Below are 21,650 nucleotides of genomic sequence, written 5' to 3'. Positions count from 1 at the left end.
GTGGGGGTGGGAGTGTAGGGGATGCGGATGTGGATGGTTTTGTTGGTGGTGGTGCTGTTGCTGTTGTTGATGCGTCCACCATTCAACCTGTCCTGGTCCATCATCGTGCTCTTGGCCTCTCCCATCCCTCGACGACGCCGCTGAAATGCGCCGTCCCCACGCCGCCGCCGTCGCGGCAGCCGCTTCGCGACGCAGCTCGGCGCTCTCGCGTGCGCTGCTGGCTGCCTGCCAGTCGAGCGAGCGGCTGCTGCGACGACGCCGCTGGCTCGGTCTCGTGCGCGGCCTGGCGCGGTCGTCCCAGTCCTCTTCGACTGCCGTCTCAGGTACCGCTGCTGGTGCCGATGGCGATGCGTCTGCGCCGGCAAAGGCTGATTCCTTGTCTTCGAAAATCTCGTCTGCTTGGGCTTCATCGCGTCCCTGATGGTGGAGCGTGCCGGACACGACCTCACCCAAGCGCGCGGCCCAGGCGGCCTGGCGCTGCGGCGTCGACGTCGTCTTCGGGCTGAGCATCAGATTGAGGCTGAAGCTGGGGCTGGGCAGGGGAAGCGGGCTCAATCTCCAGTTGGCGCTCTTCTGCTGCTGCTGGTCTTGCTGCGGGCGAGGGTGCTGTTGCCGAGTCAGAGCCGTGGCCACCTTCGACGTCCAAGACTTGCCGTCCGCTAGACGCAACCCCAGGGCGTTTTTCTTCTTACTTTTCTTGCTGTTGTTGTAGTGGTGGTCGTCTTGCTTGGACGTTGGCGAAGGCGGCGACCTCTGCTCTTCCACCGAGTCAACAGGCACCTCTATTTCCATCGTCTTGGTTGCGATCGTCTCGTCCGCGGTAAGGGTTGCGATGTCCGCGTCCGCGCCGCTTCGCTTCCTGCCAGACTGTCTCCCCACGCTGCTCTTGCGCCCGGTCTTGAAGCCGGCAAGCTTCGCGCTCGTTCCGCCGATGGTGGTTACTGGATCAAAGTCGTCGCCACGGCTTTCAGCATGCCTGGCCGCGTCGTCACTCGCTCGCTTTCCATTCAGTACTTTGGCGAGACCACCCAGTGCTGCCCCAAACGCGCCGACAGGCTCCGACCCATTGGCGCCTTGGCTGCCCATGATTTGGGGAAACAGGCGGACAGCAAGAGGCGTCAACGTGGGCAAGCACGCGCAGGTGATGCCGACGGAAATTTCGATGCCGCAGTAAAGCTGCAGCTCCCACACGTGCTGCGAGAAGAGCGGATCATCGTTGCCGCCCGGTATGCGCACCAGCGGCCGGATGCGCAGCAGGCTGGCAATGACGGGCACCGAGGAAAGGGCAAAGATGAAGACGAGAAACGCCCGCCGCTGGGCCGTGATCTTGAGACGCCCTAGCACAGGCAGCGGCAGCACGACGGTGATGAGATCCGTCAGGACGTTGAACGAGCCCAGCACCAGCCAAGCGACTTGGTAGTTTTGGCATCGGCCCTTGTGCGTCGGTGCTCCTGGCGTCCCTGGAGGCAGCACCTGCTCCCAAAAGTAGGAAATAGGGACGCAGAGAAAGATGCCCGAGCTGAAGCCCGCGAGGTGAAGTGCCGAGATGAGAATGATGAGGACGTTGCAGACGCGCGTAAAGGTCGGCACGACGAAGAAGATGCGCCGGTATAGCAGGAGGATGGATATTTTCAGGGTAAATGACATGATGGGATACATTTGCGTTGCAACCCAGTGGATCTGTAAACTGTCAGCTTCGTTGTCGAACAAGTCAGAGAGCAGACGGACCTTGCGCATGCCAATCTGTTTTTCAAGGTCGGATCGCGAGTTTCCCAGCGCCTGGCCCTCGTCAAAGGCAAAATCTGGTGGCATCATTAGATGTGTTCTTTTGCTCCACGTCCGTAAACGTACCCGCGACGGCCACCATGATAGAGGACCCATTTGATAGAAACTGCACATGGTCAACTTGAATTACCGATCCATCCAGCTGAACTTACCATGGCCACAAGTATCAAATAATCATCGGCAGCCAGGTGCAGTCGGGTAATTGCGAGCCGCGTGTAAAACCGTAGAGCCACCACCGTCGTCGTAATCACCCCCAAGGGCGTCATGACGCCGAAGTGAATGAACAACCTGCTCTGGTCCACCATACTGAAGAACAATGTGCGCTTTGACCATTCGGAAAATCCGATGACAGCAGAGGGACGGTTTAATGGTCTTATTGCTCGACCAGCTCCAGGGGTCGCCCCTCAACCGCCGACTCCAAACTCTTGCGAAACAGTGCGCGAACGGCAGCCTTGAAGCCTTGCCTTTTAGACATCGGATTTAGTATGGTATTTTGGTCAAGACTTGGCAGACTTTCTCGATCTGCACCGCGCAGATCTGTAATGGCCGCGATCTTGAGTCGAAATATGTGAGACAATCGCTGAATGCTCTGCATACCCAAGAGCCGCAGCACGCGGGTACGAAAGAGCTGGATGCCGCTCTCGCGTCATCATTTCACTTCTCAGAGGCTCTGGAGCCTCAGAAGACGAGCACTCATGGCAGGCTGCGGGTATACCACTATCGACTCGCTGGACGAAGGTGGAGGCGCGAAGGATGGCCCAGGGTCGCGCCATGCTTAGCGCCACCCGTGCAGCAAAAACAGAGGCAAATCACCAATCGTCAGACAACTTGAAGTCGAGCACGTCCTGAGGCGGACCGCTCTCCCGCCGGGCGGGGCCGTCGTTATCCTGCCGATGTGGGCGCGCTCCCGCCTTTTTCCTCTTCTTGTCTTTGATCCTGTGCATGCGGCCCTTCACATGCTTTTTCCAGTCTTCGTCGCCAACGACAATCACGTTGCACATTTCGCACTCCCGCTTGACCCACAGGTCCCTGCGTTCGCTCAAGACGTAGTCGCGTTTTGGCGTCAACATTTCCTTGGCCGCCTCAGAGAGCGCCATCGCATCCGGCAGGGTATCCCCGCTTAGGAACTGTTCGGCGATTTCCAACGCGGGTCTTTCCACATTGTCCGCGAACTTTGAGACGTCTGTGCCATCTAGTACGAACACGTTGTTTGATAGGCGAGTGTCCTTGAGTGCGTGGAGCAGCTGGATGCGAATATACTTGATCTGACGCTTCGCGTATTGTCTGGTGCCAGCCTTGATTTGCTCAATGGCCTGGGCCTTTGACTTTTCGAGCCAGTCCTCGGAGGCCAGACCTGCTCGTCTTGCGCGAAGATAGGGAAGGAGTTCTTTGTACCCAATCGACACCCAGATACCACGCGTGAGGTCGACGTCCTTGCGCTGATTTTGAAACTCGTGAAGCTCTTCAACCTCTTCCAAAAGACCTTTGTCGAGCATATTGTCTACACGGCCATCCAGTCTTGCTCGAAGGACGTCTTGGTCTGCGTGGACCCAAAAAAGCAAGGCTGGAAACCTCACCAGGTCGCTGGGGCCCGAGTTGCTTGCTGCATGATCGTCGTTTACTGCGTTGCTCGTTTGTCTCCGCGCGTGCTGCTCCTCATACATTTGCGAGGCGGGCCTGCCCGTCCTGAGGCAAATTTGCAGAGATCGCCGGATCTTGCGACGGTCCCTGGGATGCCAGCGGTCCGCCATTACGGGATCAAGCTCCCGCAATTTGGCGAGCAAGACTTCGGTGCGCTCGTCCAGGATAGGAAACTCTCTACTCTCGCCATCGGAGCCGTCTTCAGCTCCGGAGGCGTCAATGTCTTCAATCAGACTCTCCTTGAATAAAAGGGATCGAATGTAATAGTTGGTGCCGCCCACGAGGATGGGAAGTCTGCCACGCGCTCGAATTTCGTCCATGACGGACATTGCTTTCTTTACAAATTCAACCACGGTCCAGGTGTCTTGGTCGAAATCTATGGAGCCGAGGAGATGGTGCGGGATGCCCTTCATCTCCTCTTGGGTGATTTTGTTGGTGATGATGGGCAGGCCGTGGTAGAGCTGCATGGCATCGGCGTTGATTATCTCGCCGTTGAAGCGACGCGCAAGCTCGACGGCGAGCTACAATGCGTCAGAAGATCCTCGGACAAAAGTTTCGAAACTGAAGTGCTGCCTTACTCGCGCGTTCCAGCTTCTGGCCTGCTCTTACCTGTGATTTTCCGGTGCCCGTGGCGCCAATGACGGCGACGAGGGGACTTTGCGGCGGAGCGCGTGTCATGGTTGCACACTTTTGCAGCAGCCGCGCTGTTCTCCACATGGACAGTTGTTGTCGTAAGGTAAGAAATGAATGGTGTTGTTGGGTCGAGGCCGGGACAAGGATTTGGGTCGGCGGGCGCTTTGCCCAAGATGCGATAGCGCGGGAGACCAGGGTCCGATGTGCGCGTCGACGATTTATCACGTCAACGCACCTTGTTCTTCGCGCACTCGCCCTCTCAAACCACCATCTTTCAGTTGTCGAGATGGGAGACTCCAGCGCTGTCGCCAATGGCGTCGCCCCTTCCATCGGCGTCAAGAATTTGAACTACGCCTTTCCAGATGGGTCGCTCGGTCTCAAGGACGTCATTCTCAATCTCCCTCCGGGCAGTCGTACCCTGCTCATAGGAGGTAACTTGTGTCACCCGTCTTGATAGATCGCATGCTGACACACGCCTCAGCCAACGGCGCTGGCAAAACCACCCTCCTCCGCCTCCTCTCCGGCAAGCGCATGGCCCCCGCCGGCACCGTCTCCATCGCCGGCGTCGATCCGTTTGCCCAAGGCCTCGAAGGCGTCACCTACCTGGGCCTTGAATGGGTGCTCAACCCCATCGTAAGAACCGACATTGACGTGCCAACCCTGCTCTCTTCGGTTGGCGGAGACTACTACAGCGAGCGCCGGGATGAATTGGTGCAAATCCTGGACATTGATCTGAGGTGGCGCATGCACACGGTCAGCGATGGCGAGCGCAGAAGGGTTCAACTGGCCATGGGCCTCCTCCGCCCTTGGAGCATCCTGCTGCTCGACGAGATTACGGTCGATCTCGACCTCTTGTCGCGCAGCAACTTTTTGCAATTCCTCAAGAGAGAGACCGAGACGAGGCCATGTACAATTGTCTACGCAACCCACATTCTCGACAACCTCGCGCAATGGCCGACACATCTCGTTCACATGAGCCTCGGCAAAGTCAAAAAGCTGGGCGACATCGAGTCCTTTGTCGACCCCAACCAGCCGGCTGTCAACCGCACCAACAACAGTCAGCTTGGAGAGTTGGTTCTCAAGTGGCTGCAGGAAGACCTTGAGGAGAGAGGCCCGCGGAATCCTCAGTCAGGACAAGGTAAGACGTACCAATCTTTCGAGGGTAAAGGTGGGTACGGTTTCGAAAAGAAGGTGTAGAGCGTCTCAACATTCGCCTTTGAAGACTTTTTCAACACCAGGGACCACGCGCTCCCATAGAAAGATCTCTGATTCAACAACTTCGGCACGGCGTTTGGATTGGGAGAGTGGGGTTTCACAATGGGAATGGCATTGGCGTGATGTTTCAACATTGAATGAGCTGATTTCAACAGCGTCGGCTGGGCTGGTTGTATTTTCGACGGATGGCTCATTTGGTTTTCAACACCGACATTACTCGGCATCATACCCATCAACTGCGTCTGGGCAGCTATACAGAGAAAAGAAATCAAATTTCAGACTTCGCTCCCGTATCACGAGTAACATCTTCGATACCAATCACCTCCAGCATTTGCAAGTCTTGCCGACTTGGCAGGTCCCGCCATCACAACACCACTCGGCAAACGAGGCAAAACACAACATGAACAGCCGCTCGCGCCCAGGGGAAAGCAGCTTTCCCAAGTGGAAAAGACCCTGAGTTTACGCTCGCTTCTGCCGCTGTGATCGCCACTAGTGTACCAGCAGATGCTGACCCGACAAGACAGCAGGCAAGCCATCCCAACTTCACCTCTCGACCAGCTCAAACAACAGAAACATGTCCTTCCGCACTCCCCCGCGCGCATCCGTCCCTTGCCTTCCCCACCCCACAACAGTTTCAAACCCCCAGACACCGCCGCGGTGGACGTGAGGAAACAAGTGCATCAAGCTAAGCCCAAAGCATTCGGGCGACGGCCGCTCGCCTCTTCAGACCAAGAGACGTCGAGGACCCCGAGCGGATCGCGCTGGATCCGCGACCCGGTGCCGTCGTCGGATTTACGGCGTCGGTACATGTCTCCAACCCGGGGCGATGCTCCTCATTTGTCTGGTTTGGCTGCGGTTGCGGCTGAGGTGGTGATGTGTCTGTACGAGCCTCGCTCGTAGCTAAACGAGAGCGAGAGCGAAAGTGTTGTCAGGGACGGACGGCTTTGGTGACGCGTATGGTCGGCATGTCGTGCAGAGATTCGGCTTCCAGCGCATTTGACCTGCGTCTGCTTTTGGTTGGGTGTTTCAGGGTCTGATGTCTGTTGAAAGAATTTGGCACATGTTGTTGTCATGTCCATGTGCAACAGGTACATGTTCATGCTCTCCGTCCTGTTACTTGGTGGATCTTGAAAGATCCCTTTAGTGGCAGTTCCTGATGCTCCTTACCGGCATATCTTGCCATGAAATAGCTGGAGGAATCGAAAAGAAGGATTGACGTTCTACCTCTGACCAACCCAGCCTTGCATTCGCACATCACCTGCTGGCCCAGACCGGATCAAGATTCTCATCCTTCGCCCGGATTGTGACCATGGCACGTGGAGTAGTGTCAACGTGCTTCAACATCGTTCGACAACCTTGACCCAGCGGACCACAAGCGGTGGAGAGCATTACGATTCCCCAATGCTGAACGTGCCAAAAGAGATGTTCAACTCTCTGACTCCGCGCGCGGCAGCCATAAAAGCAAAGTGAGCAACAGGCGTCGTCGCGAAGCAGCCAGACCAGAGACCGCAGACGGGCAAAAAAGAAAAACGACAAAACAGTTCAGACACGGTCCGGATTCCGTGCCCTACATCTGCCGCTCGACCCGAGGATCGAACTTACAACCGCCAGCGTTCTCGGCAGCGCCTGACAGAATCATTCGCAGGCGAGGAGCGTCATACTGTATCGCGGCGCCCCGGCTAACTGGCGGTTAGGGATTGACCGCCGTTTTTGCGTTATACAGTAGACTTTTGGCGGACTTGCTTGTGGGGTGATTTGGAGGTCGCCGGTCCCCGTGTTGTTGTGTTGGGGTCGTTGCTGCTGTTGATTCTAGAAGGATGTCTCTGTTCTCTTCTCTGCCTCTAGATGATGGAATGCTGGACATGCTGGGTCTCGGTCTGGGCGCGAGGAGGGCGTTTTTCATACCTGGAAGCGCAGGACATGGATAGAGCTGTCACGAGCTTTCTGCTACGTACGCCGGTCAAGTGACGACGCGGTGTGGGACATGTGCTCGGCTAGAGCGTAACGGTGGGAGGTATAAAAGCCGTTGCTTTGGCGGCGAGGAATCCTCACCCACCTCTCGCAAATCGCGAGTATGAAAAACTCTTCACCTACCACATGACACACTCTTGGCTTTGCCTTTTTGTTCGCCTTGCTGGGCTCATCCGTGGTCCCTCTGTGGTTGATTCTACTGACCAGAGATTGCCGTTGACGACGGAAGAAGGTTTCCAGCGTCAGCGTAGCATGAGGAGCTCACCTTCATTGTGGAAAGATAGTGCCAACCACCGTTGTCCTCGCAGTATCTCGCCTCTGCCTTCTGACAGGAAAAGAGAAGCGAAAGGCGCGGCGCTGCCCAAAAGGACACAAAAGCACACACGCCACGCAGTACGTTGTTGCATCCGAATAGACACACAGGCAGACCAGTCAGACTCCTCATGATGTTTTTCACAACGTAGGCTGTCCTGGCCACCGAATGTGGTACTCATCACAGCGGAGCGCCTCCTTTTATACCTATCCAAGTAGAAATTACGAGGAGAAGGACGCGCACGAGATAGACAGGCAGTCTGTCACAAGCTAGCCCCTCGCGCAGATGCAGCTGTTAGCAGCGGCGGTGTCGTGGCATGGACGCCATGTGAGTCGAAGGTTTGTCCGTGATCAGCGTCTGTGTGCTAGGCGGGAGCGGTATAAAAACGCTACTCTTGCAGCTCCAGGACTGCTGGATTGTCAACCTCTCACCCGCTTCCTATGGGCAAGTGGCAAAACTCGTCGCAATCGAAGAGACTTCTTTTCTTGCGAGGGGTTTCCTTTTTTCGTGGCTTCCCCTGAGCTAAGCGTGTGCGCTGTCAAATCCGGGAACCCATAGTGGTGTTGCTCTGCAATGGTCCTCTTTGTCAGGGGAGGGCGATGGTTATGTCCACCGTTGGACGGCGTTGACGAGCGACGTCATTGTAAGACGTGAGGCTGGGGGCATTCTTCTGCCTCACCCTCTCACATTTTGCCGGGACGCGCCGCACAAAGTAAAATCTTTTGTTATGGTTTGTTTCAAGCGTTTGATGTTAACTCCATGCTCCCAAGGCATTAAGCAGAGCAGCTTGACAATTCAGTCCAGAGGAGGAGTAAAGCCGCTTTTATACGTCAAGCCGCCGGCACGGACCTCGAAGCTACGACAGCAATCACAGGCCGTCAGAGGCTCAAAGCGAAGGCAATGTGACTCGCAAGAGAGCATGTGAGTGCCGCAAAGCGCAGCACCTGCCTCCGCCGTAGCCCCTAAGTCCAAATCTAGGGGTATAAAGGCTCACCTCTTTCCCCCACAACTACAGCCAGCACGCATTCCGCCAACGCTGGTATGGCTCCAGCGACCAGTCTACCAGGATACTTGCGTGGCATGTGGGGGATATGCTACATACTGCGCGTGCGGTCGTTTGTCTCGGTCCAGCTGCGTCGCGTCGTTCGGCTGCTTGGCTGTTTGGGCAGAGTGATCGAGGTGTAGTGAGTGTGGCGTGTCTTAATGATGCCCTGAACTATTACTGCATCGCGATGACAGGCTTTGTTGTGCGGACTTGCGGGTTACGTCAGACTCCGGACTCCTTTCCGCGGATTCGAGAAATTTGAACAAACACAGAACGCACCGTCCAGTGCTAGATTTCTCTTCGTGGTCTCTCTCCACGAGTGAGTCTTCAACATCCGAAAGCTCACGGTGTTGCCGTGAGGACGCGTTTGTCGGACTGTGAGAAGCTGGAGCCGAAGCCTAGGGGTTTTAATACCCCATCGAGGCTCTGCAGACTGGTTGACTGGCAAGGCTTGCTAGTGGTTGGATGGGCGGTGCTCCGGCATGTTGGTCAGGATACACTCGTACTACCGCTGCTTTAATCCCAAAAGAAAAGTTGATGCGTCAATGCTGCATCTCACCATTGCCGTATCTGGGTCGACAGCAGCACTGCACAACGAAGCTGTCCATCAGAGTAAGGATATATGAAGCCGGCTGACTCTAGACACGCGCTGAGCGCTTCCCATGTCCGTCCTCCACAGTACTCAGAATCGATGCACCATACTCCACCAGTGACTGGTTTGCCTGCTTCGGTTGGCGTCGAGCCACAGACCGGCGCCGCTGTGCAGTGAGAAGTGGAAGCGGAGCAAGATGGGCGGTGTTTGTACTGCTCTACAGCCCGCCAGCAAGGCAGCACAGGCCAGTCACAGGCGCAAGGCATCAGGAAGTCCTGAGCGCGTGCAGGGGCTGAGCTGGACCACATGCGGCAGTGCGTCACCTGGACTTTTGACAGGGCCGCGCGCTGTCCCTGTGATAGTGATGCCGGCGAAGTAGCGTACAGGCTATTGGGAGGTGAAGGTGTATAAAGGCTTCCCTCTCCCACGCTTCTGGGGTAGGTCCAACAGCCGCTCTGCTCTTCCGGTAAGAGAAAATATCCTCGCGTTCCGGATACTTTCTTCGCTCTTCACTGTTCCAAAACGGCCTTACTGTTCTTTCCTTGCGTCTTGCGTCCATATGGGATCAGGGAGTGCGGGAAGCTCTGCATTCCGTGTCAACACGGTGTTGGCATCGTCTACTTGAGGTTGATGATGGACAGCATTTTCTGAAGATGACAAGACGGCGCGGCGCTGGTTGATGATGGAAGTGTGCGGAGAGCGACTGAGCTCGTCCTGTAGAATCCACTGGGTGGTCAGCACCGGCGGTTTGCTCACAACTTTTGGACTTAGCCTTGATTGAAAGCTGGGTCTTGTGCTTCAAGCACAACACCCATCACATCTCATTTGAACGCCATCCTTCCCGCATCTGCGTCTTTCAGCACCAAAGGTTTGAGCACACGAACTGAGCAGTCTTGGCCGTGCACACATGCTTCATTTCCGCTATTTGCATTTCCATTTCACATGACATGCCGTACAAGTCGTCATATGCTTTTTCTTCACAGACATCCATTGCCCTCCATCTATGTCCAATCTCGACGCATCCGGCAACGCTTTGCGTGTCTCGGCTTACCGCAGAGCCTTGCGGGCAAAGGTGGGCAGGATGAAAGAGGCCTCGTGAATCTCCTTGCTGTAGTACTTGCACAGCTTCTCCTCCTCCTCGAGGGTCCAGGAGCGGACGGGCTTCTTGACGTCGCGGGTGGCGTCCTTGCAGCAGACCATGAAGCCAATCTGGCCGGAGGGGTAGGTAGGGATGGTGGTGTAGGCGTACTCGGCGACGGGGAAGACCTCCTTGCAGTCCTTCTTGAGCTTGGCGATGAGCGGCATGTGGAGCCATTGGTTCTCGGCTGCATAGGGGCGCATTGGAGGTTAACAAGCAAGCTCTTCTGACCGATACTGGGTGGGCGGATGGCAAGTGAATTGGAAGGAGGATAATTGTACACGGTGCGCGGGATACAAGAGACAGATTGCTATAGAGGGGCCAAAGTGGGGGCTTACAACCTTGCGTGGTGATGACACCACCCTCGCGAAGGGCATCGTTGAGCAGCTCAAAGTAGGGCTTCTGGAAGAGAGACTCGGCAGGGCCCTCCGGGTCGGAGGAGTCGGTGATGATGACGTCGAACTCGTTCTTGCGGTCTGCAAGGAACTTGAAGCCGTCGCCAACAATGGTCTGGACGTTGGGGTGCTGGAAGCCAATCGACATGCCGGGGAGGAACTTCTTGGAGAGACGGATGACGGCCTGGTATGGTTAACAAACGGACAGCCTTGGGACAAACGTTGCGCCCACCTCGTCAATGTCGCACAGAATGGCCTCCTCAACGCAGTCGTGCTTGACAATCTCGCGCAGGACACCACCGTCACCGCCGCCAATGACAAGAACCTTCTTGGGGTTGGGGTGGGACATGAGGGCTAGGTGGGCAATCATTTCCTGGTAGCTACTCTCTTCTCAGCAATGTTCCAGCCCAAATTGTTTCGCCACGTACGAGAACTCATCGCGCTCGGTGCACTGAATGACGTTGTCCAGGACGAGGACGTTGCCGTAGTCGGACGACTCGAAGATGAGGACGTCCTGGTACTTGCTCTTCTCGTGGTGGAGGACCTGGTTGACCTTCAGGGTCATGGCCTGGCCGGGCCACATGTCGGAGATCTCGCGGAACCAGCCATCTGGGAGCGGTCAGTGACAGTCGCGGCGAGGAGAGCGAGTGGAACGTTACCCTTGATGGTGGGGTGGGCGATTTCGCCGTCGCTCATTTTGGGTGGTGGGGTGGTGAAGAAGCGGGGAGATAGGGGACGACAAGAGCCAAAGACGAGTGGCAAGAGGCGACGGCGAGCAGGACGGAGGAAGAGTTTGGAGGAGAGAATGGCGGAGGGTTACGAGGAGTAGATGGAGAGAGACGAGTGTTTGCTTGAGATGCGATTTTTCTGCCGGGTCCCGCCGCTCAACCCGCGCGCAACGCTGCCCCGCCGCACCGCCGCACCGCAATCCATCACCTCCAGACTCTCCCCCGCCCGCAGACCAACCTTTTCCTCTGCTTCTCCGCAAAGTCGCCGAAACTACTCACGTCTTGGGCCAGAAACTAGCTGCGGAATGGAATGGCGCCCCAATCCGTCGCCCGCATCGTCTCCAGCATCATCTCCAGCCTTTGCCGCTTTGCGCCAACCCCAGCCTGCTTTCGGTCTTGATCCTCTGCTCCAGGACGCGTCAGACGGCTAGGAACCGCCGACTATTAGCATTTCGTGTTCGACATCTACCCTGACTCGGTCTATCTTGATGCAACTACGCTCCAGACATGCAGATAATGCTATCGACCACCACGATGAATGTCGGCCAGAACATGCGCGGATCAAACGCTTCTCGCCGCGGACTGCTTCCGTTTCTCTTCTGGTTAGAGAGATGATCCACTGGACAGTCAACCGTACGGCCTCCGCAGCGAGCGCTGATGGTCCAAAGAAGGCAACTCGAATATCCATGCAGACTCTCTTCCCTGTCCCGCTCTCCCGACATCCGCCTGCGATCGGGAATAGCATGGCAAACCTCCAACCAAATCTGCCTTTGCCATGTTTAAATATAGGGTTGCCGGGTATCCTTTGCAGTCGCATCGACCAAGCATTGGTCACAGCCACAGCTGACTCGTGAGGATCGAATTTTGGCTTGATAGCATCTCAACCACTTCTCCGCAACCTGAGACATGATTGGCGCAGCTCTCACCGCTCCGGAACAATGCTTTGACCCGTTCCCCTCCGCTTGGTTTCGTCGGCGTCTCTTGTCTCCCCCGGTCGCATCTCGTCAAGGCACTCGCAGATTGACGCTCCTTTGCCGACATCGTCTGGGATCTCCCTCTCTCTCGAAGATATCGAAGACATCAAGTCAAATCAAACTGAGTGCCGAAGAGATATTGGGAGGCGAGGGCGAGTTCGGAGCATGCCCTGTTTATAAGCTGCTCGATTCGGTTCAATCTCGACAATGTTCGCCGTGTCTCAATGAGATGCCGGCATCATCCAGGCTAGGTGGCCGAGTGGTCTAAGGCGCTACGTTTAGGTGCTAGCTCTTCCAGGCTAGAACTGAGCCCGTAGTGGGAAACCGCGTGCGTTCGAATCGCACCCTAGTCATGATTTCTTTTTGCTTTTTGCCCTTGTTGGACACTCACTGCAACCACGCAGAACTGAAGGCTTCAACATCTGTCTTGCCCACTTGAATCACGAGGCAAGCCGCCATATCGATGCGCAAGCCACTCAAAAGGACGCCTCTCGGAAATTGACTGGCTCAATCTGCAGAAAATGCGTCGGCAGTGCAGTGGCATCGACAATCATGGCCCCCATTTCAGCAACAGACGCCGGTAAGCCAATCATTCAACGTCACAGCTATGCTGTTCGATGGGACTCGGGAAGCACCGTGAGGCCAGCCGCCTGGACTTGCAGACAATACGTCGGCAATGCTGCCGTGCGGCGCCATCAGCCATTCCCTAACAGCAACAGATTTTGTGGAAAGGGTAGATAAGTGCCGCACGCCCTGCATTTAGCCTCGCGAAGCGACAACATCTTTTCGCCTGTGGCCCACCGATTCAGTGTCAAGGATCACGCCTGCTGCAGTCTTTGCAGCCGCTGGAAATCGACCATGAGTCCAAACAGCGACCCTGAACTGGGCCTCCGGAATCAAAGCAGCAGCGGACCTGATCCGGATGAAGAACAAAAGCAGACTGCCGGCGATCAGGAACATACAGAACGAGGCCACACAGACCAGGACCGCGCAAATCACCAGTTCTCTTCCATCAAGCTCCCGTCCGACGACTATAGCGGCGCGAGTGATGCAGGAAATCCAAAAGCCTGGATTTTCGAATACGTCAAAAGTCAGCATGGGAAAGTCGACCTGCACACGACTTCCTTTCAGTCTTCGAGCGAATGGACCCACCAGCTCGACACAGCCAATGTCAAAGAGACGTCAAATGCGGCAGAAATCCAGGAAAATCTGCATCTCCTGCTTTTGCGCGGTCAACCTCCTGAAAGATGCCTCGAAACTTTTCTACAGACCCGTAGAGTGCCGCAGGAGGAGATCAAGGCACTTTGTGCAATAGTGGTAGACCCGCCGTTGTCGATTATTGAAAGAAGCGCCGACGACTGCTTCCACTTAGGTTGGAAGAACATTCCTTTCATATTGACCAGAACCGCGTTCGGAATCGACGACCTCCTCGGGGACATGATCAAAGCGGGCAGAACAGAAAATACACAGGATTTCTACCGCTTTCTCAACACCCCTTGCCCACTAAGTTATGAGCACATTTGGTGTTTCTGGATTTCCAACATTGTGGTTCTCGTCACCACTGAGTTTCAACGGCCGCGATTCACAACCATTGCCCAGCGTCTAGCATCAGATTTGGCACAACTCAATACCCAAACTCCGTCCAAGTCTAAACTGATCCGGTTCATCCAAGAAGAGACTTGCCAGAGTGTACTTGACTATGAGTGTGAGATTCTCACACATATTGAGAAAGAGCTCGAAAAGATTGACGTGGAAATGGGACTTCCAAATATGGGTGTTCCAGATGTGGGGTTCCTTTTCAAAGCTCGTGACACCCGTGAGTTCCTACAGCTCAAGATGGCTTTACTGAAAAAGAACATGGGAGAATGGCGCAGCCACATCCTCTCTAGACACAACCTCCAACGGCAAATCGAGCGTATCATAAAGCGTTCAGGAACTCCAGGTGGAATCCCTTCGCAACAACAGGATGCCCTTGATGATTTCAATTCAAAGCTCGATGGCACCCTGCGCCATTTCGAATCTACATTCACTGCTTTGATCGGAACAATGAGCATCAACGAAAGTACAAGAGCAATTAGAGAAGCCGAGGAGGTTACTAAATTGACTCAGTTGGCGTCCTTTTTCGTCCCTTTATCATTTGTCGTGGGGTTGTTCGGCATGAATCTAGAGGTCGGTCGATTCTAAGACATTCCAGTTTCTATTTCAGCATCTAACATGTGTCCAGGAGCTTGCAAATTTGAGCATATGGGTCTGGGCCGTCACTTCCATCGTGCTTCTATCGATCACTATTTTGGTCCTGTATCCCCGAAGGACTATTAAAATCCTCAAGATCGCATTCATCACTCTCACCATACCGATCTGGCTCCTTCCAACATCCTGCTTTATTATTGGCAGAAGCGGCGGGCTGGATGTCTTTGGCCTTGGAGAGGTTGGGCGGGTCCTTGAGCTCATATCTGTACTCCAGACGCTATACTTCTCGATCAAACGAGACCTACGAAATCTTTGAGTCGGACGAAATTGGGATATGGACTAGACTTCCATTTAACTTCGCTGTCTTTCACCTTTTGTAGATTTCCATAATCCAAAGCATTGAGCACTGCATTCATTCCCTCTTGGGTCGAAGTCCGATTCTCGACTCAAGTTGCCCTGTATACGTCCCTCGGCCCGCGCCCCCGAAAGGAAACTTCTTGCCTTCCCTCCACTCAGGGGTTGCAGAAATTGCGAACGTTCAAGGAGCCTTGACCCATCCTTTCAAATGGTGGCCACACTGGCCCCTCAAAAGCCAGCCTCGCTACAAAAGGCTGGAAGACGAAATCGCCTTGGACGGCAGTCTTGCCGACTGCGGGCTGAAAAATCTGGAAAACACTGCATGAGCATGGCGCTTACGTATCCGCCCCCACTATCAGCTGCAGCGTATCGCGCAGCTTTCTTCCATGGGTCCTTGTATCTTAATCGACACTCTCAATTGGATCGCCAGAATCTGCTGATAGCAAGCAAGTGACGGGACTCACCGCTGCAAGCTGCGCCGTCAGCAATTGCGACCAGCTCGGCGGCTGAAAACAGCTTTTCGTCGATTTTCAGCCTCGCGAAGCCCTTTCGCAACCCCAAACCTGGCTCCCGGTCCACTCTTTTCAAGAGCGCCATCACGAACCTCAAGCCATGTGCCTTCTCTGAGTCCAATGGACGCGGACCACAGGAAACCGCCACTGCGAGCTGGACATTTGTGATACCGTTTTCAGGCCTTTCGCCATGCGAACAACTGGCATGGATCCAGTCGAGGATTTGGAAAAAGGGCCCGAGCCTGAGAATGGAGACAACATCGAACCGATGCCCGACGAGAATCGCACCGATTCGGATCAGACGGATCACTCTCAGCCAGTCGAAAGCACCACCAGAGACGACGACTCCGAGAACTTGGACGGTACAGATACTTCATCACACGACACGGCAGCTGTCTGCATCCTTGAACTCGTCGAAGACCAAGATGGAAATAGCCGCTGTCGCCGAACGACGTTCAGTACTCTGGAAGACTTTTCCCAAAGATCGAAAACTCAACAGGCGGGAAATGATGACAGCCTGCAGATAGTTATCGTTAAGACGGACAGCCATTGTGCGGTGAATCGACACTTGAAGAACTACTTGTTTCAACGCGAACTTCTACACGCGACGGACAAAGAAATTCTACAACAGCTGATCAAAGAACCTCTCTATACTCTATCTCAAGGTGGAAGCGTCCGCCCAAGTTGGATGCGAGAAAGTTCAATGAAGAAAGCTCAATTTTACAGAATGGACTCAGAGGGTAAGGTTGAGGGGTCAACTTCTAACTCATGGTTGACGCACCACCTAGACATCTGGGGCATCGCTGTGGAATATAACAAGAGTCAACAACTACACTTCCTTCGGCTACCTCATACCATATTGGTTATTCTTTTCGACAACGATATGATTGAAGCCCGAGGAGAACGCGAGAGGGAGAAGAGGCAGCACGCACAAATCACAATGCGACATTTCGTTGCGGATATGGCCAAGCTTGACGGCCAATCAGTCTCTGGACCGGAGCTTTTCGGATGTTTTGAGAGCCGGTTCTTCTGGATTATCTTGGAACGTGAGCGAGAATTTTTTGGCCGACTGGACAGCTTTCTTTCCCGAACGGACGTCGACATGGGGGACAAGCGCTTGCTTATCCTCTCCATGATGGTTTGGCAGTCTATTCTTGGGGTATTTCGATCAAAACTATATTCCAGGCTCGACTTTAAACGGCATATTGCTCGATACATGACGGTCACGGGCCAGTTGATCAGAAGTCAAGGACAGGATATGAAAGAAGCGTACGTTGAGTATGCGCAGTGGGTTGAGGATGGCCTACGCCACTTAGAATCAACTACCAACGCGCTCACAAGTGTGACTAGCACGTTGGTGGGTACGGCGAGCATCATTGAAAGCAACAAAGCCGTCAAACAAGCTGAGGAAGTAACAAAGCTTACTCAGCTCGCTTTTTTCTTCATTCCTCTAACATTCGTGGCCGGCATATTTGGCATGAATATACACGTAAGTTAAACACTATCATGACTGATCTAATCACCGCTAAAGTCTACCTAGGGGCTTAGTAACGTGAGCATCTGGGTCTGGGTAGTGGCTTCAGTAGCGCTACTGCTCACAAGCTACCTTGTCCTGTATGCCCGAGCATTCTTTACTGTAAAAATGCAAAGGCATCAGCAGGTACATCAACAGGTGATAGGGACGGTAGTGCAAGGAGATGTTTTTAGGCTTTTTCCAGATCATCTTGATGGACACATGTATCGCTGAAAAAGAAAGTTCCCTCCAAGCTGCCAAGAAGCCACGAGCCTTCAAGCAGCTGCAACAGTCGAATCAAAGAAGGACTAGGTCATTTAGTCGGAGCTACACAATCGCTAGCTTACCTTCATCAGATTCCCACTTCATCGCTTTGCTCCGGGCTGCGCGTTCACTCCGACCTGTTTTGTCCAGCATGGTCTCGGAGTAGCAACTCCAATCGCCGCTCTCTTGGAATTTGAGCAATTGGATTCGCAGGCCTTTTGTCTAGATAACAGACTCCTCGCGCTGCAATTCGAATTCCTATCTTCCAGTCGGCCCACGGACTACAGAAGTGGACGTCTCAGGGGTATCCGCCCCTTGTCTCACTGAGGCCACATCAGCCGACCAAATTACCTCGCATTAACGGTTTGCCCTTGCACACACACAGCGTCGGGAAGAATATCGAACTCGAATGCGCTCTGAAGCAGGAGACTTGTTTTCTTTCAACGACTCACACTACTCTGGCTGTCAACTTTCGAGGAACTCGCCTAAAGCCTGGTCGACTGGAGATTGAGAAAAGCACCAACTGGTTCCAGCCGAAAAAGCCGAACACTTCAAGAGTACAGTGGAACGTCTTGCCAACAATTTGATAGATTCAAGCCGACAAGCGACAGATAGACGCGGTCCGCCTCAGCTCTTCAAAGAATGCCTCGCCAGAATGGTGGCGGTTGACGAGCACAACGTCCTGGATCGTATCAAACAAGAGCTAGGAGGGATCGATCAGCTCAGGGGCAGCCGGAAATGGCTTCATCGCTTGGGATCTGAGTTGTTGTGGCTTGTGATTTTCTGGCAAGCACATTTGCATTCAAGCCGTGAATTCAAGCGGCGGCTCACAAAAGCATTGGATGTCGCTGCTCTTTCAGGAGCAACAGGGGAAGATTTACAAAAATCTTACAACGAACTTGATGCTCGATCAAATGAGGTCCAGCGTCATCTGGATACTACACGTCCAGCTCTTTCTGAGATGATGAGCCATCGCCAAATCAAAAGGACGGAGCAAAGCTTAGGCGTAGCGGGACTAGGGGTATTCTTCGGCGCGTGGTCTGCGTGGGTTGCAACGTGCAACCCAATGTAAGACATCCATCGCAAATACTGCCCAGGGCGATGTAGAGCTTGCCGACTTCAATATCTGGATCTAGGCAATAGCATTGGCTTTCACGGCTCGCTGCTACTTACGTGGTGTTGAATTGCCGAATATTTTGGAAGTTGCTGGTCAGAATTTGGACAAGAGCCGCGCTGACTGTAGTCTTCTGGATGGCACTGGCTCTGTTTTCGTACACCATGACCACGTTTTTCTACTTCTTGGCCATACAATCCTTGTACAAGCTTATCTCTTGACGTTTGCGAGGACCGTGGAGAAACTCTTCAGAGCGATGTCTTTTATGCTCAACGCTGTTTATCGGTCCATATTGGCCCAACTAGGACATGGTTGCAGGACGGACTTGAATGGAGAAAGGATCCAATTTGTGATCGTTATCATACTAAGATGATCAACCTGTATGGGCTTTATTTTGCATGCTCAACGACTGATAAGAATTCCCAGCTATCATCTGAGCGGAACCACCCACGGGAAGCCCATTAACAGCAGGAAACGTCTGGTGCTGCGCAGCCTCATTCCGCTGCAAGCCACAGTCAATACGCCAGGGTCTGCAGAAAACAAGGCGCAGTGTTGCTGACAGCTGCACCACGTATTGTCAGCAAGAGTTATGATGTGGCTCATAGAGATAAGTCTCTGCGACCGGCCTCCAGCCTTGGACCTTGAATCCCCATCTCTTTTCCGTACTGTTCCGCTGCAAGTCGCTCGTAAAACGAAATCTTTGCGCAAATTACTCTAGGACGACACACAACCGTCAAATTGACACACTCCTACCTGATCCAAAATCGACACTTGGGAGACTCTACCACACTTCAAAGCATCACCTGTTTCTGGAAAGCTGTCATGAATACCCCTGATGACCTTGAGAAGGGGCAACAGCCGGCGAGAACCGACGAAGACGAGTCACTTTCGAACCACGATCTCGACGATACGGTGTCCGAAGACGTCGACCAGGCTTCTGGTTGTGGACTCGATTTACAGATTCCGCAACAAGACAGCACGGCAGTCTATGTATTCGACTTCATCGAAGCTCAGGACGGGAGTTTCGAGTCGCACAGAACGATATACACGCCCGTGGAGAAATTCGAACACAGTGTTGCGACACACGAGTCACAATATGCACGGAAGGAAGATTCTTACCAAGTTCTTCTGCTCATTGATTGCGGTGGAGGGGGGTTCGATACACACCCAGACCGCATGCCCATTCTCCTTTCCTACCTCGCGCTTCGAGGAGCTCCTGAACCAGTCACACAATTCGCCCAATCTCTCGTCAGTAATGACCAAGAAGAAGAGGCCATGTCGATAAACGTGAATGACGGCTCTGGGAGCCGCGGCCTGTACCTGGCTTGGAACCGAATCACTTTCTCTCCGATTCCGCTAGCTGCCGGTGTGGACATCGATGGATTCAAAGAAACATTCAAAACGCCACTAAGAGTGACCGCACCACCTTCCCTCAACTTTACGTGGGCTAGGAAAGAACGCGTTTGTTATCTTAAACTGCCTGAAACCACTGTGTTTGTCCTCTCAGTAAATTCATCAGCCTACTCCTACCTGGTCGCCACTCTTCGAGGCGGCATTTTCCAGCCAGCCAGGGGTTTATTTGTCGCCGAATTCTTACAGGCCATCCTCTGTCAAATCATTCCGTTCGATGAGGGCCAGATTCTCGACACCTTGGAGCGCGGCCTCCAAGAAATCGACAAGGAAATGATTTTCAGCAAAGTTCTGAAGCAGATGATGGAGGGCTGGCAGTGGATCATGGGACATGGGCGGGCGTACATACACTCCCGACGCCACTTCTACCATCAAGTTGCTCGAGCTTTGGAGGATATAAAATATCCGCGTGAACTCATCGAGCAGATTCTTGAAGAATCACAACGCAACAATTTCAAGCTCGAATCTATTCAGCGCCACCTTGATTCAACTTTCTCTGCTCTCATTGGTACGATGAGCATCAAGGAAAGTAGTAAAGTCATTAGGGAAGCTGAGCACGTTACTCAACTTACACAACTTGCGTTTTTCTTTATTCCCCTGACATTTGTTGCGGGCGTTTTCGGCATGAATTTCAAAGTAAGCGTAAACATATGTTAAGCTGGATGTAATGCTCACTTCTCCAGGAATTGACGAGCGCAAGTCTCTGGAGCTGGGCTGTCACCTCGGCCTTACTGCTCCTGGCTACATACTTTGTCTTGTATTTGAATGAAGTACGAAACTTCATCATGGGTCCGCACTGCGTCATGCTACGGTATCGATTGTGGTGCATTCGAATTTGGGTGTTGTGGAAGATTGCGATGCTCAAAATCCGTCTAGGTATGGTATCAAGTACTGCGGACATAAGGGTTATTTGGTAAGATTCACTGTTTGATCTTGTCATCGAGTCGAGAGAGCTGAACCTACACGCAGAAGACGTTCTGTCGTTAGCTATGGGATGAAAAGCTGGACAGCTCCGTCTGCGGATGGACTCTGGGCTTGGGTGAGAATTGAAACATGACTGGAGGGTTCTCAGTGCGCTGCATACGCCGGTAGTCTGAACTCCATCCAAATTTCCATGCGGCTGCAGCCGTTTTGTCGTCAGAAGGATCAGAGCAGTCGGCAGGGCCCACAGGCCTGATCTCGGCGTTTCAACTGTACGAGCGAGCAATCTCTCGTATCTCGCTCGCTAAGCGAGCAACTCACTTCAACACCACGCGCAGCGTCTCGCGCAAAAAACAGAACAACCGCCATCGATGCATCCGGTAGAGGCTGAAGATGAGGAAGAAGAGATCGGATCGCGGACAAGAGCCACAAAAGCGGGAGAACTGGATCCGCCCAACAACCAGCGTGGGGCCCCGCACGCGCGGCCCCCATGAGTACCACACCACGTTCACGGACCAGGTTACTGCGCGCGCGCTCGCTTGGGCCCTCAGCTCGCCAACAAAATTTCTCCGTCGAATCATCTATCCACCTACCTGTTCCAGAATAGCTTGTTTGAGGCAAGATCAGTCAAGCATGTCCGCTCCACCATTCCGCCAGGCCAGAAACGGCAGCCAAGCCCTCTACCCGGTCACTTCATACAGCGCCAAGTCGGTTGGGGGCCATGAACGTGTTGGATGTTTGCCTGATCTCTTTCGAGGACGCTGTTCCTTGTGGAGGCCGCACCTTGGCGGAGGGAGTGGAAAAAGAAAGGGGCGTTGTGGAGACGGTAGTGGAGGGTGAATGCAGGCCGCCGCGGCGATGCCTTGTAGGCGAGTAAGTAGGACAATGGCTGTATAAACTGGACTTCAGCTCTCCTAGTTCCTGCTTCAGCAAGTTCGG

The 21,650-nt window shown here is 53.9% G+C and overlaps 7 protein-coding genes and 1 non-coding gene across 8 annotated transcripts; 5 read left to right on the top strand and 3 right to left on the bottom strand.

Annotated features, from left to right (window-relative positions):
- Positions 1-97: 97 nt before the first annotated feature.
- Positions 98-2,229, bottom strand: J3D65DRAFT_173782 (uncharacterized protein). Its single transcript, XM_066794275.1, has 5 exons — positions 1,938-2,229; positions 1,852-1,891; positions 1,729-1,802; positions 693-1,680; positions 98-606 (listed from the first exon to the last, which is right to left on the bottom strand). Exons 1-5 carry the CDS (start codon positions 2,088-2,090, stop codon positions 446-448), a joined length of 1,416 nt encoding a protein of 471 aa, XP_066650082.1. The 5' UTR covers positions 2,091-2,229; the 3' UTR covers positions 98-445.
- Positions 2,230-2,594: 365 nt separating this feature from the next.
- Positions 2,595-4,104, bottom strand: J3D65DRAFT_562469 (IPP transferase-domain-containing protein; the record flags this gene model as incomplete). The annotated part of the gene is made up of 2 exons (XM_066797565.1): positions 2,595-3,947; positions 4,036-4,104. The coding sequence occupies 2 exons, from the start codon at positions 4,102-4,104 to the stop codon at positions 2,595-2,597; spliced, it is 1,422 nt and encodes a 473-aa protein (XP_066650081.1).
- A 205-nt stretch (positions 4,105-4,309) lies between these two features.
- Positions 4,310-5,636, top strand: J3D65DRAFT_642631 (ABC transporter-like protein). The gene is made up of 2 exons (XM_066802012.1): positions 4,310-4,490; positions 4,541-5,636. The coding sequence occupies exons 1-2, from the start codon at positions 4,346-4,348 to the stop codon at positions 5,254-5,256; spliced, it is 861 nt and encodes a 286-aa protein (XP_066650080.1). The 5' UTR covers positions 4,310-4,345; the 3' UTR covers positions 5,257-5,636.
- A 4,332-nt stretch (positions 5,637-9,968) lies between these two features.
- On the bottom strand, positions 9,969-11,572 carry J3D65DRAFT_642629 (Spermidine/spermine synthase). The gene is made up of 5 exons (XM_066802011.1): positions 11,388-11,572; positions 11,157-11,337; positions 10,961-11,108; positions 10,675-10,912; positions 9,969-10,520 (listed from the first exon to the last, which is right to left on the bottom strand). The coding sequence occupies exons 1-5, from the start codon at positions 11,422-11,424 to the stop codon at positions 10,243-10,245; spliced, it is 882 nt and encodes a 293-aa protein (XP_066650079.1). The 5' UTR covers positions 11,425-11,572; the 3' UTR covers positions 9,969-10,242.
- A 1,103-nt stretch (positions 11,573-12,675) lies between these two features.
- On the top strand, positions 12,676-12,783 carry J3D65DRAFT_t155. Its single transcript has one exon. It is a non-coding gene; the product is annotated as a tRNA-Leu (tRNA).
- Positions 12,784-13,193: 410 nt separating this feature from the next.
- On the top strand, positions 13,194-15,288 carry J3D65DRAFT_663067 (cora-like Mg2+ transporter protein-domain-containing protein). Its single transcript, XM_066802646.1, has 2 exons — positions 13,194-14,599; positions 14,655-15,288. Exons 1-2 carry the CDS (start codon positions 13,289-13,291, stop codon positions 14,934-14,936), a joined length of 1,593 nt encoding a protein of 530 aa, XP_066650078.1. The 5' UTR covers positions 13,194-13,288; the 3' UTR covers positions 14,937-15,288.
- Positions 15,289-15,390: 102 nt separating this feature from the next.
- J3D65DRAFT_173695 (uncharacterized protein) lies at positions 15,391-17,579 on the top strand. The gene is made up of 3 exons (XM_066794274.1): positions 15,391-16,229; positions 16,278-16,978; positions 17,030-17,579. The coding sequence occupies exons 1-3, from the start codon at positions 15,680-15,682 to the stop codon at positions 17,234-17,236; spliced, it is 1,458 nt and encodes a 485-aa protein (XP_066650077.1). The 5' UTR covers positions 15,391-15,679; the 3' UTR covers positions 17,237-17,579.
- A 1,447-nt stretch (positions 17,580-19,026) lies between these two features.
- On the top strand, positions 19,027-20,840 carry J3D65DRAFT_663065 (uncharacterized protein; the record flags this gene model as incomplete). Its single annotated transcript, XM_066802645.1, has 3 exons — positions 19,027-20,426; positions 20,474-20,703; positions 20,778-20,840. Coding segments are annotated over exons 1-3 (1,515 nt in total), but the record flags the coding sequence as incomplete, so codon positions are not given.
- Positions 20,841-21,650: the final 810 nt, after the last annotated feature.

The sequence above is a fragment of the Phyllosticta citribraziliensis genome, assembly GCF_038025025.1.
Source record: "Phyllosticta citribraziliensis strain CPC 17464 chromosome Unknown J3D65scaffold_16, whole genome shotgun sequence".
NCBI lineage: Eukaryota > Fungi > Ascomycota > Dothideomycetes > Botryosphaeriales > Phyllostictaceae > Phyllosticta > Phyllosticta citribraziliensis.
The sequence above is the reverse complement of the archived record's forward strand: the minus strand, read 5'-3'. Positions and strand labels throughout refer to the sequence as shown.

Bases quoted from the DNA above. Each gene is read 5' to 3' on its own strand.
- J3D65DRAFT_642629 (XM_066802011.1), bottom strand. From the start codon at position 11,424: ATGAGCGACGGCGAAATCGCCCACCCCACCATCAAGG. The intron at 11,338-11,387 runs GTAACGTTCCAC...GACCGCTCCCAG, and splicing joins CGCCCACCCCACCATCAAGG to ATGGCTGGTTCCGCGAGATC. The intron at 10,913-10,960 runs GTGGGCGCAACG...TAACCATACCAG, and splicing joins TTCTGTGCGACATTGACGAG to GCCGTCATCCGTCTCTCCAA.
- J3D65DRAFT_173782 (XM_066794275.1), bottom strand. From the start codon at position 2,090: ATGGTGGACCAGAGCAGGTTGTTCATTCACTTCGGCGTCATGACGCCC. The intron at 1,681-1,728 runs GTCCGTCTGCTC...GACAGTTTACAG, and splicing joins AACAGATTGGCATGCGCAAG to ATCCACTGGGTTGCAACGCA. The intron at 607-692 runs GTAAGAAGAAAA...ACTCGGCAACAG, and splicing joins CTACAACAACAGCAAGAAAA to CACCCTCGCCCGCAGCAAGA.
- J3D65DRAFT_642631 (XM_066802012.1), top strand. From the start codon at position 4,346: ATGGGAGACTCCAGCGCTGTCGCCAATGGCGTCGCCCCTTCCATCGGC. The intron at 4,491-4,540 runs GTAACTTGTGTC...CACACGCCTCAG, and splicing joins TCGTACCCTGCTCATAGGAG to CCAACGGCGCTGGCAAAACC.
- J3D65DRAFT_663067 (XM_066802646.1), top strand. From the start codon at position 13,289: ATGAGTCCAAACAGCGACCCTGAACTGGGCCTCCGGAATCAAAGCAGC. The intron at 14,600-14,654 runs GTCGGTCGATTC...ACATGTGTCCAG, and splicing joins TGTTCGGCATGAATCTAGAG to GAGCTTGCAAATTTGAGCAT.
- J3D65DRAFT_173695 (XM_066794274.1), top strand. From the start codon at position 15,680: ATGCGAACAACTGGCATGGATCCAGTCGAGGATTTGGAAAAAGGGCCC. The intron at 16,230-16,277 runs GTAAGGTTGAGG...CGCACCACCTAG, and splicing joins TTACAGAATGGACTCAGAGG to ACATCTGGGGCATCGCTGTG. The intron at 16,979-17,029 runs GTAAGTTAAACA...AAGTCTACCTAG, and splicing joins TATTTGGCATGAATATACAC to GGGCTTAGTAACGTGAGCAT.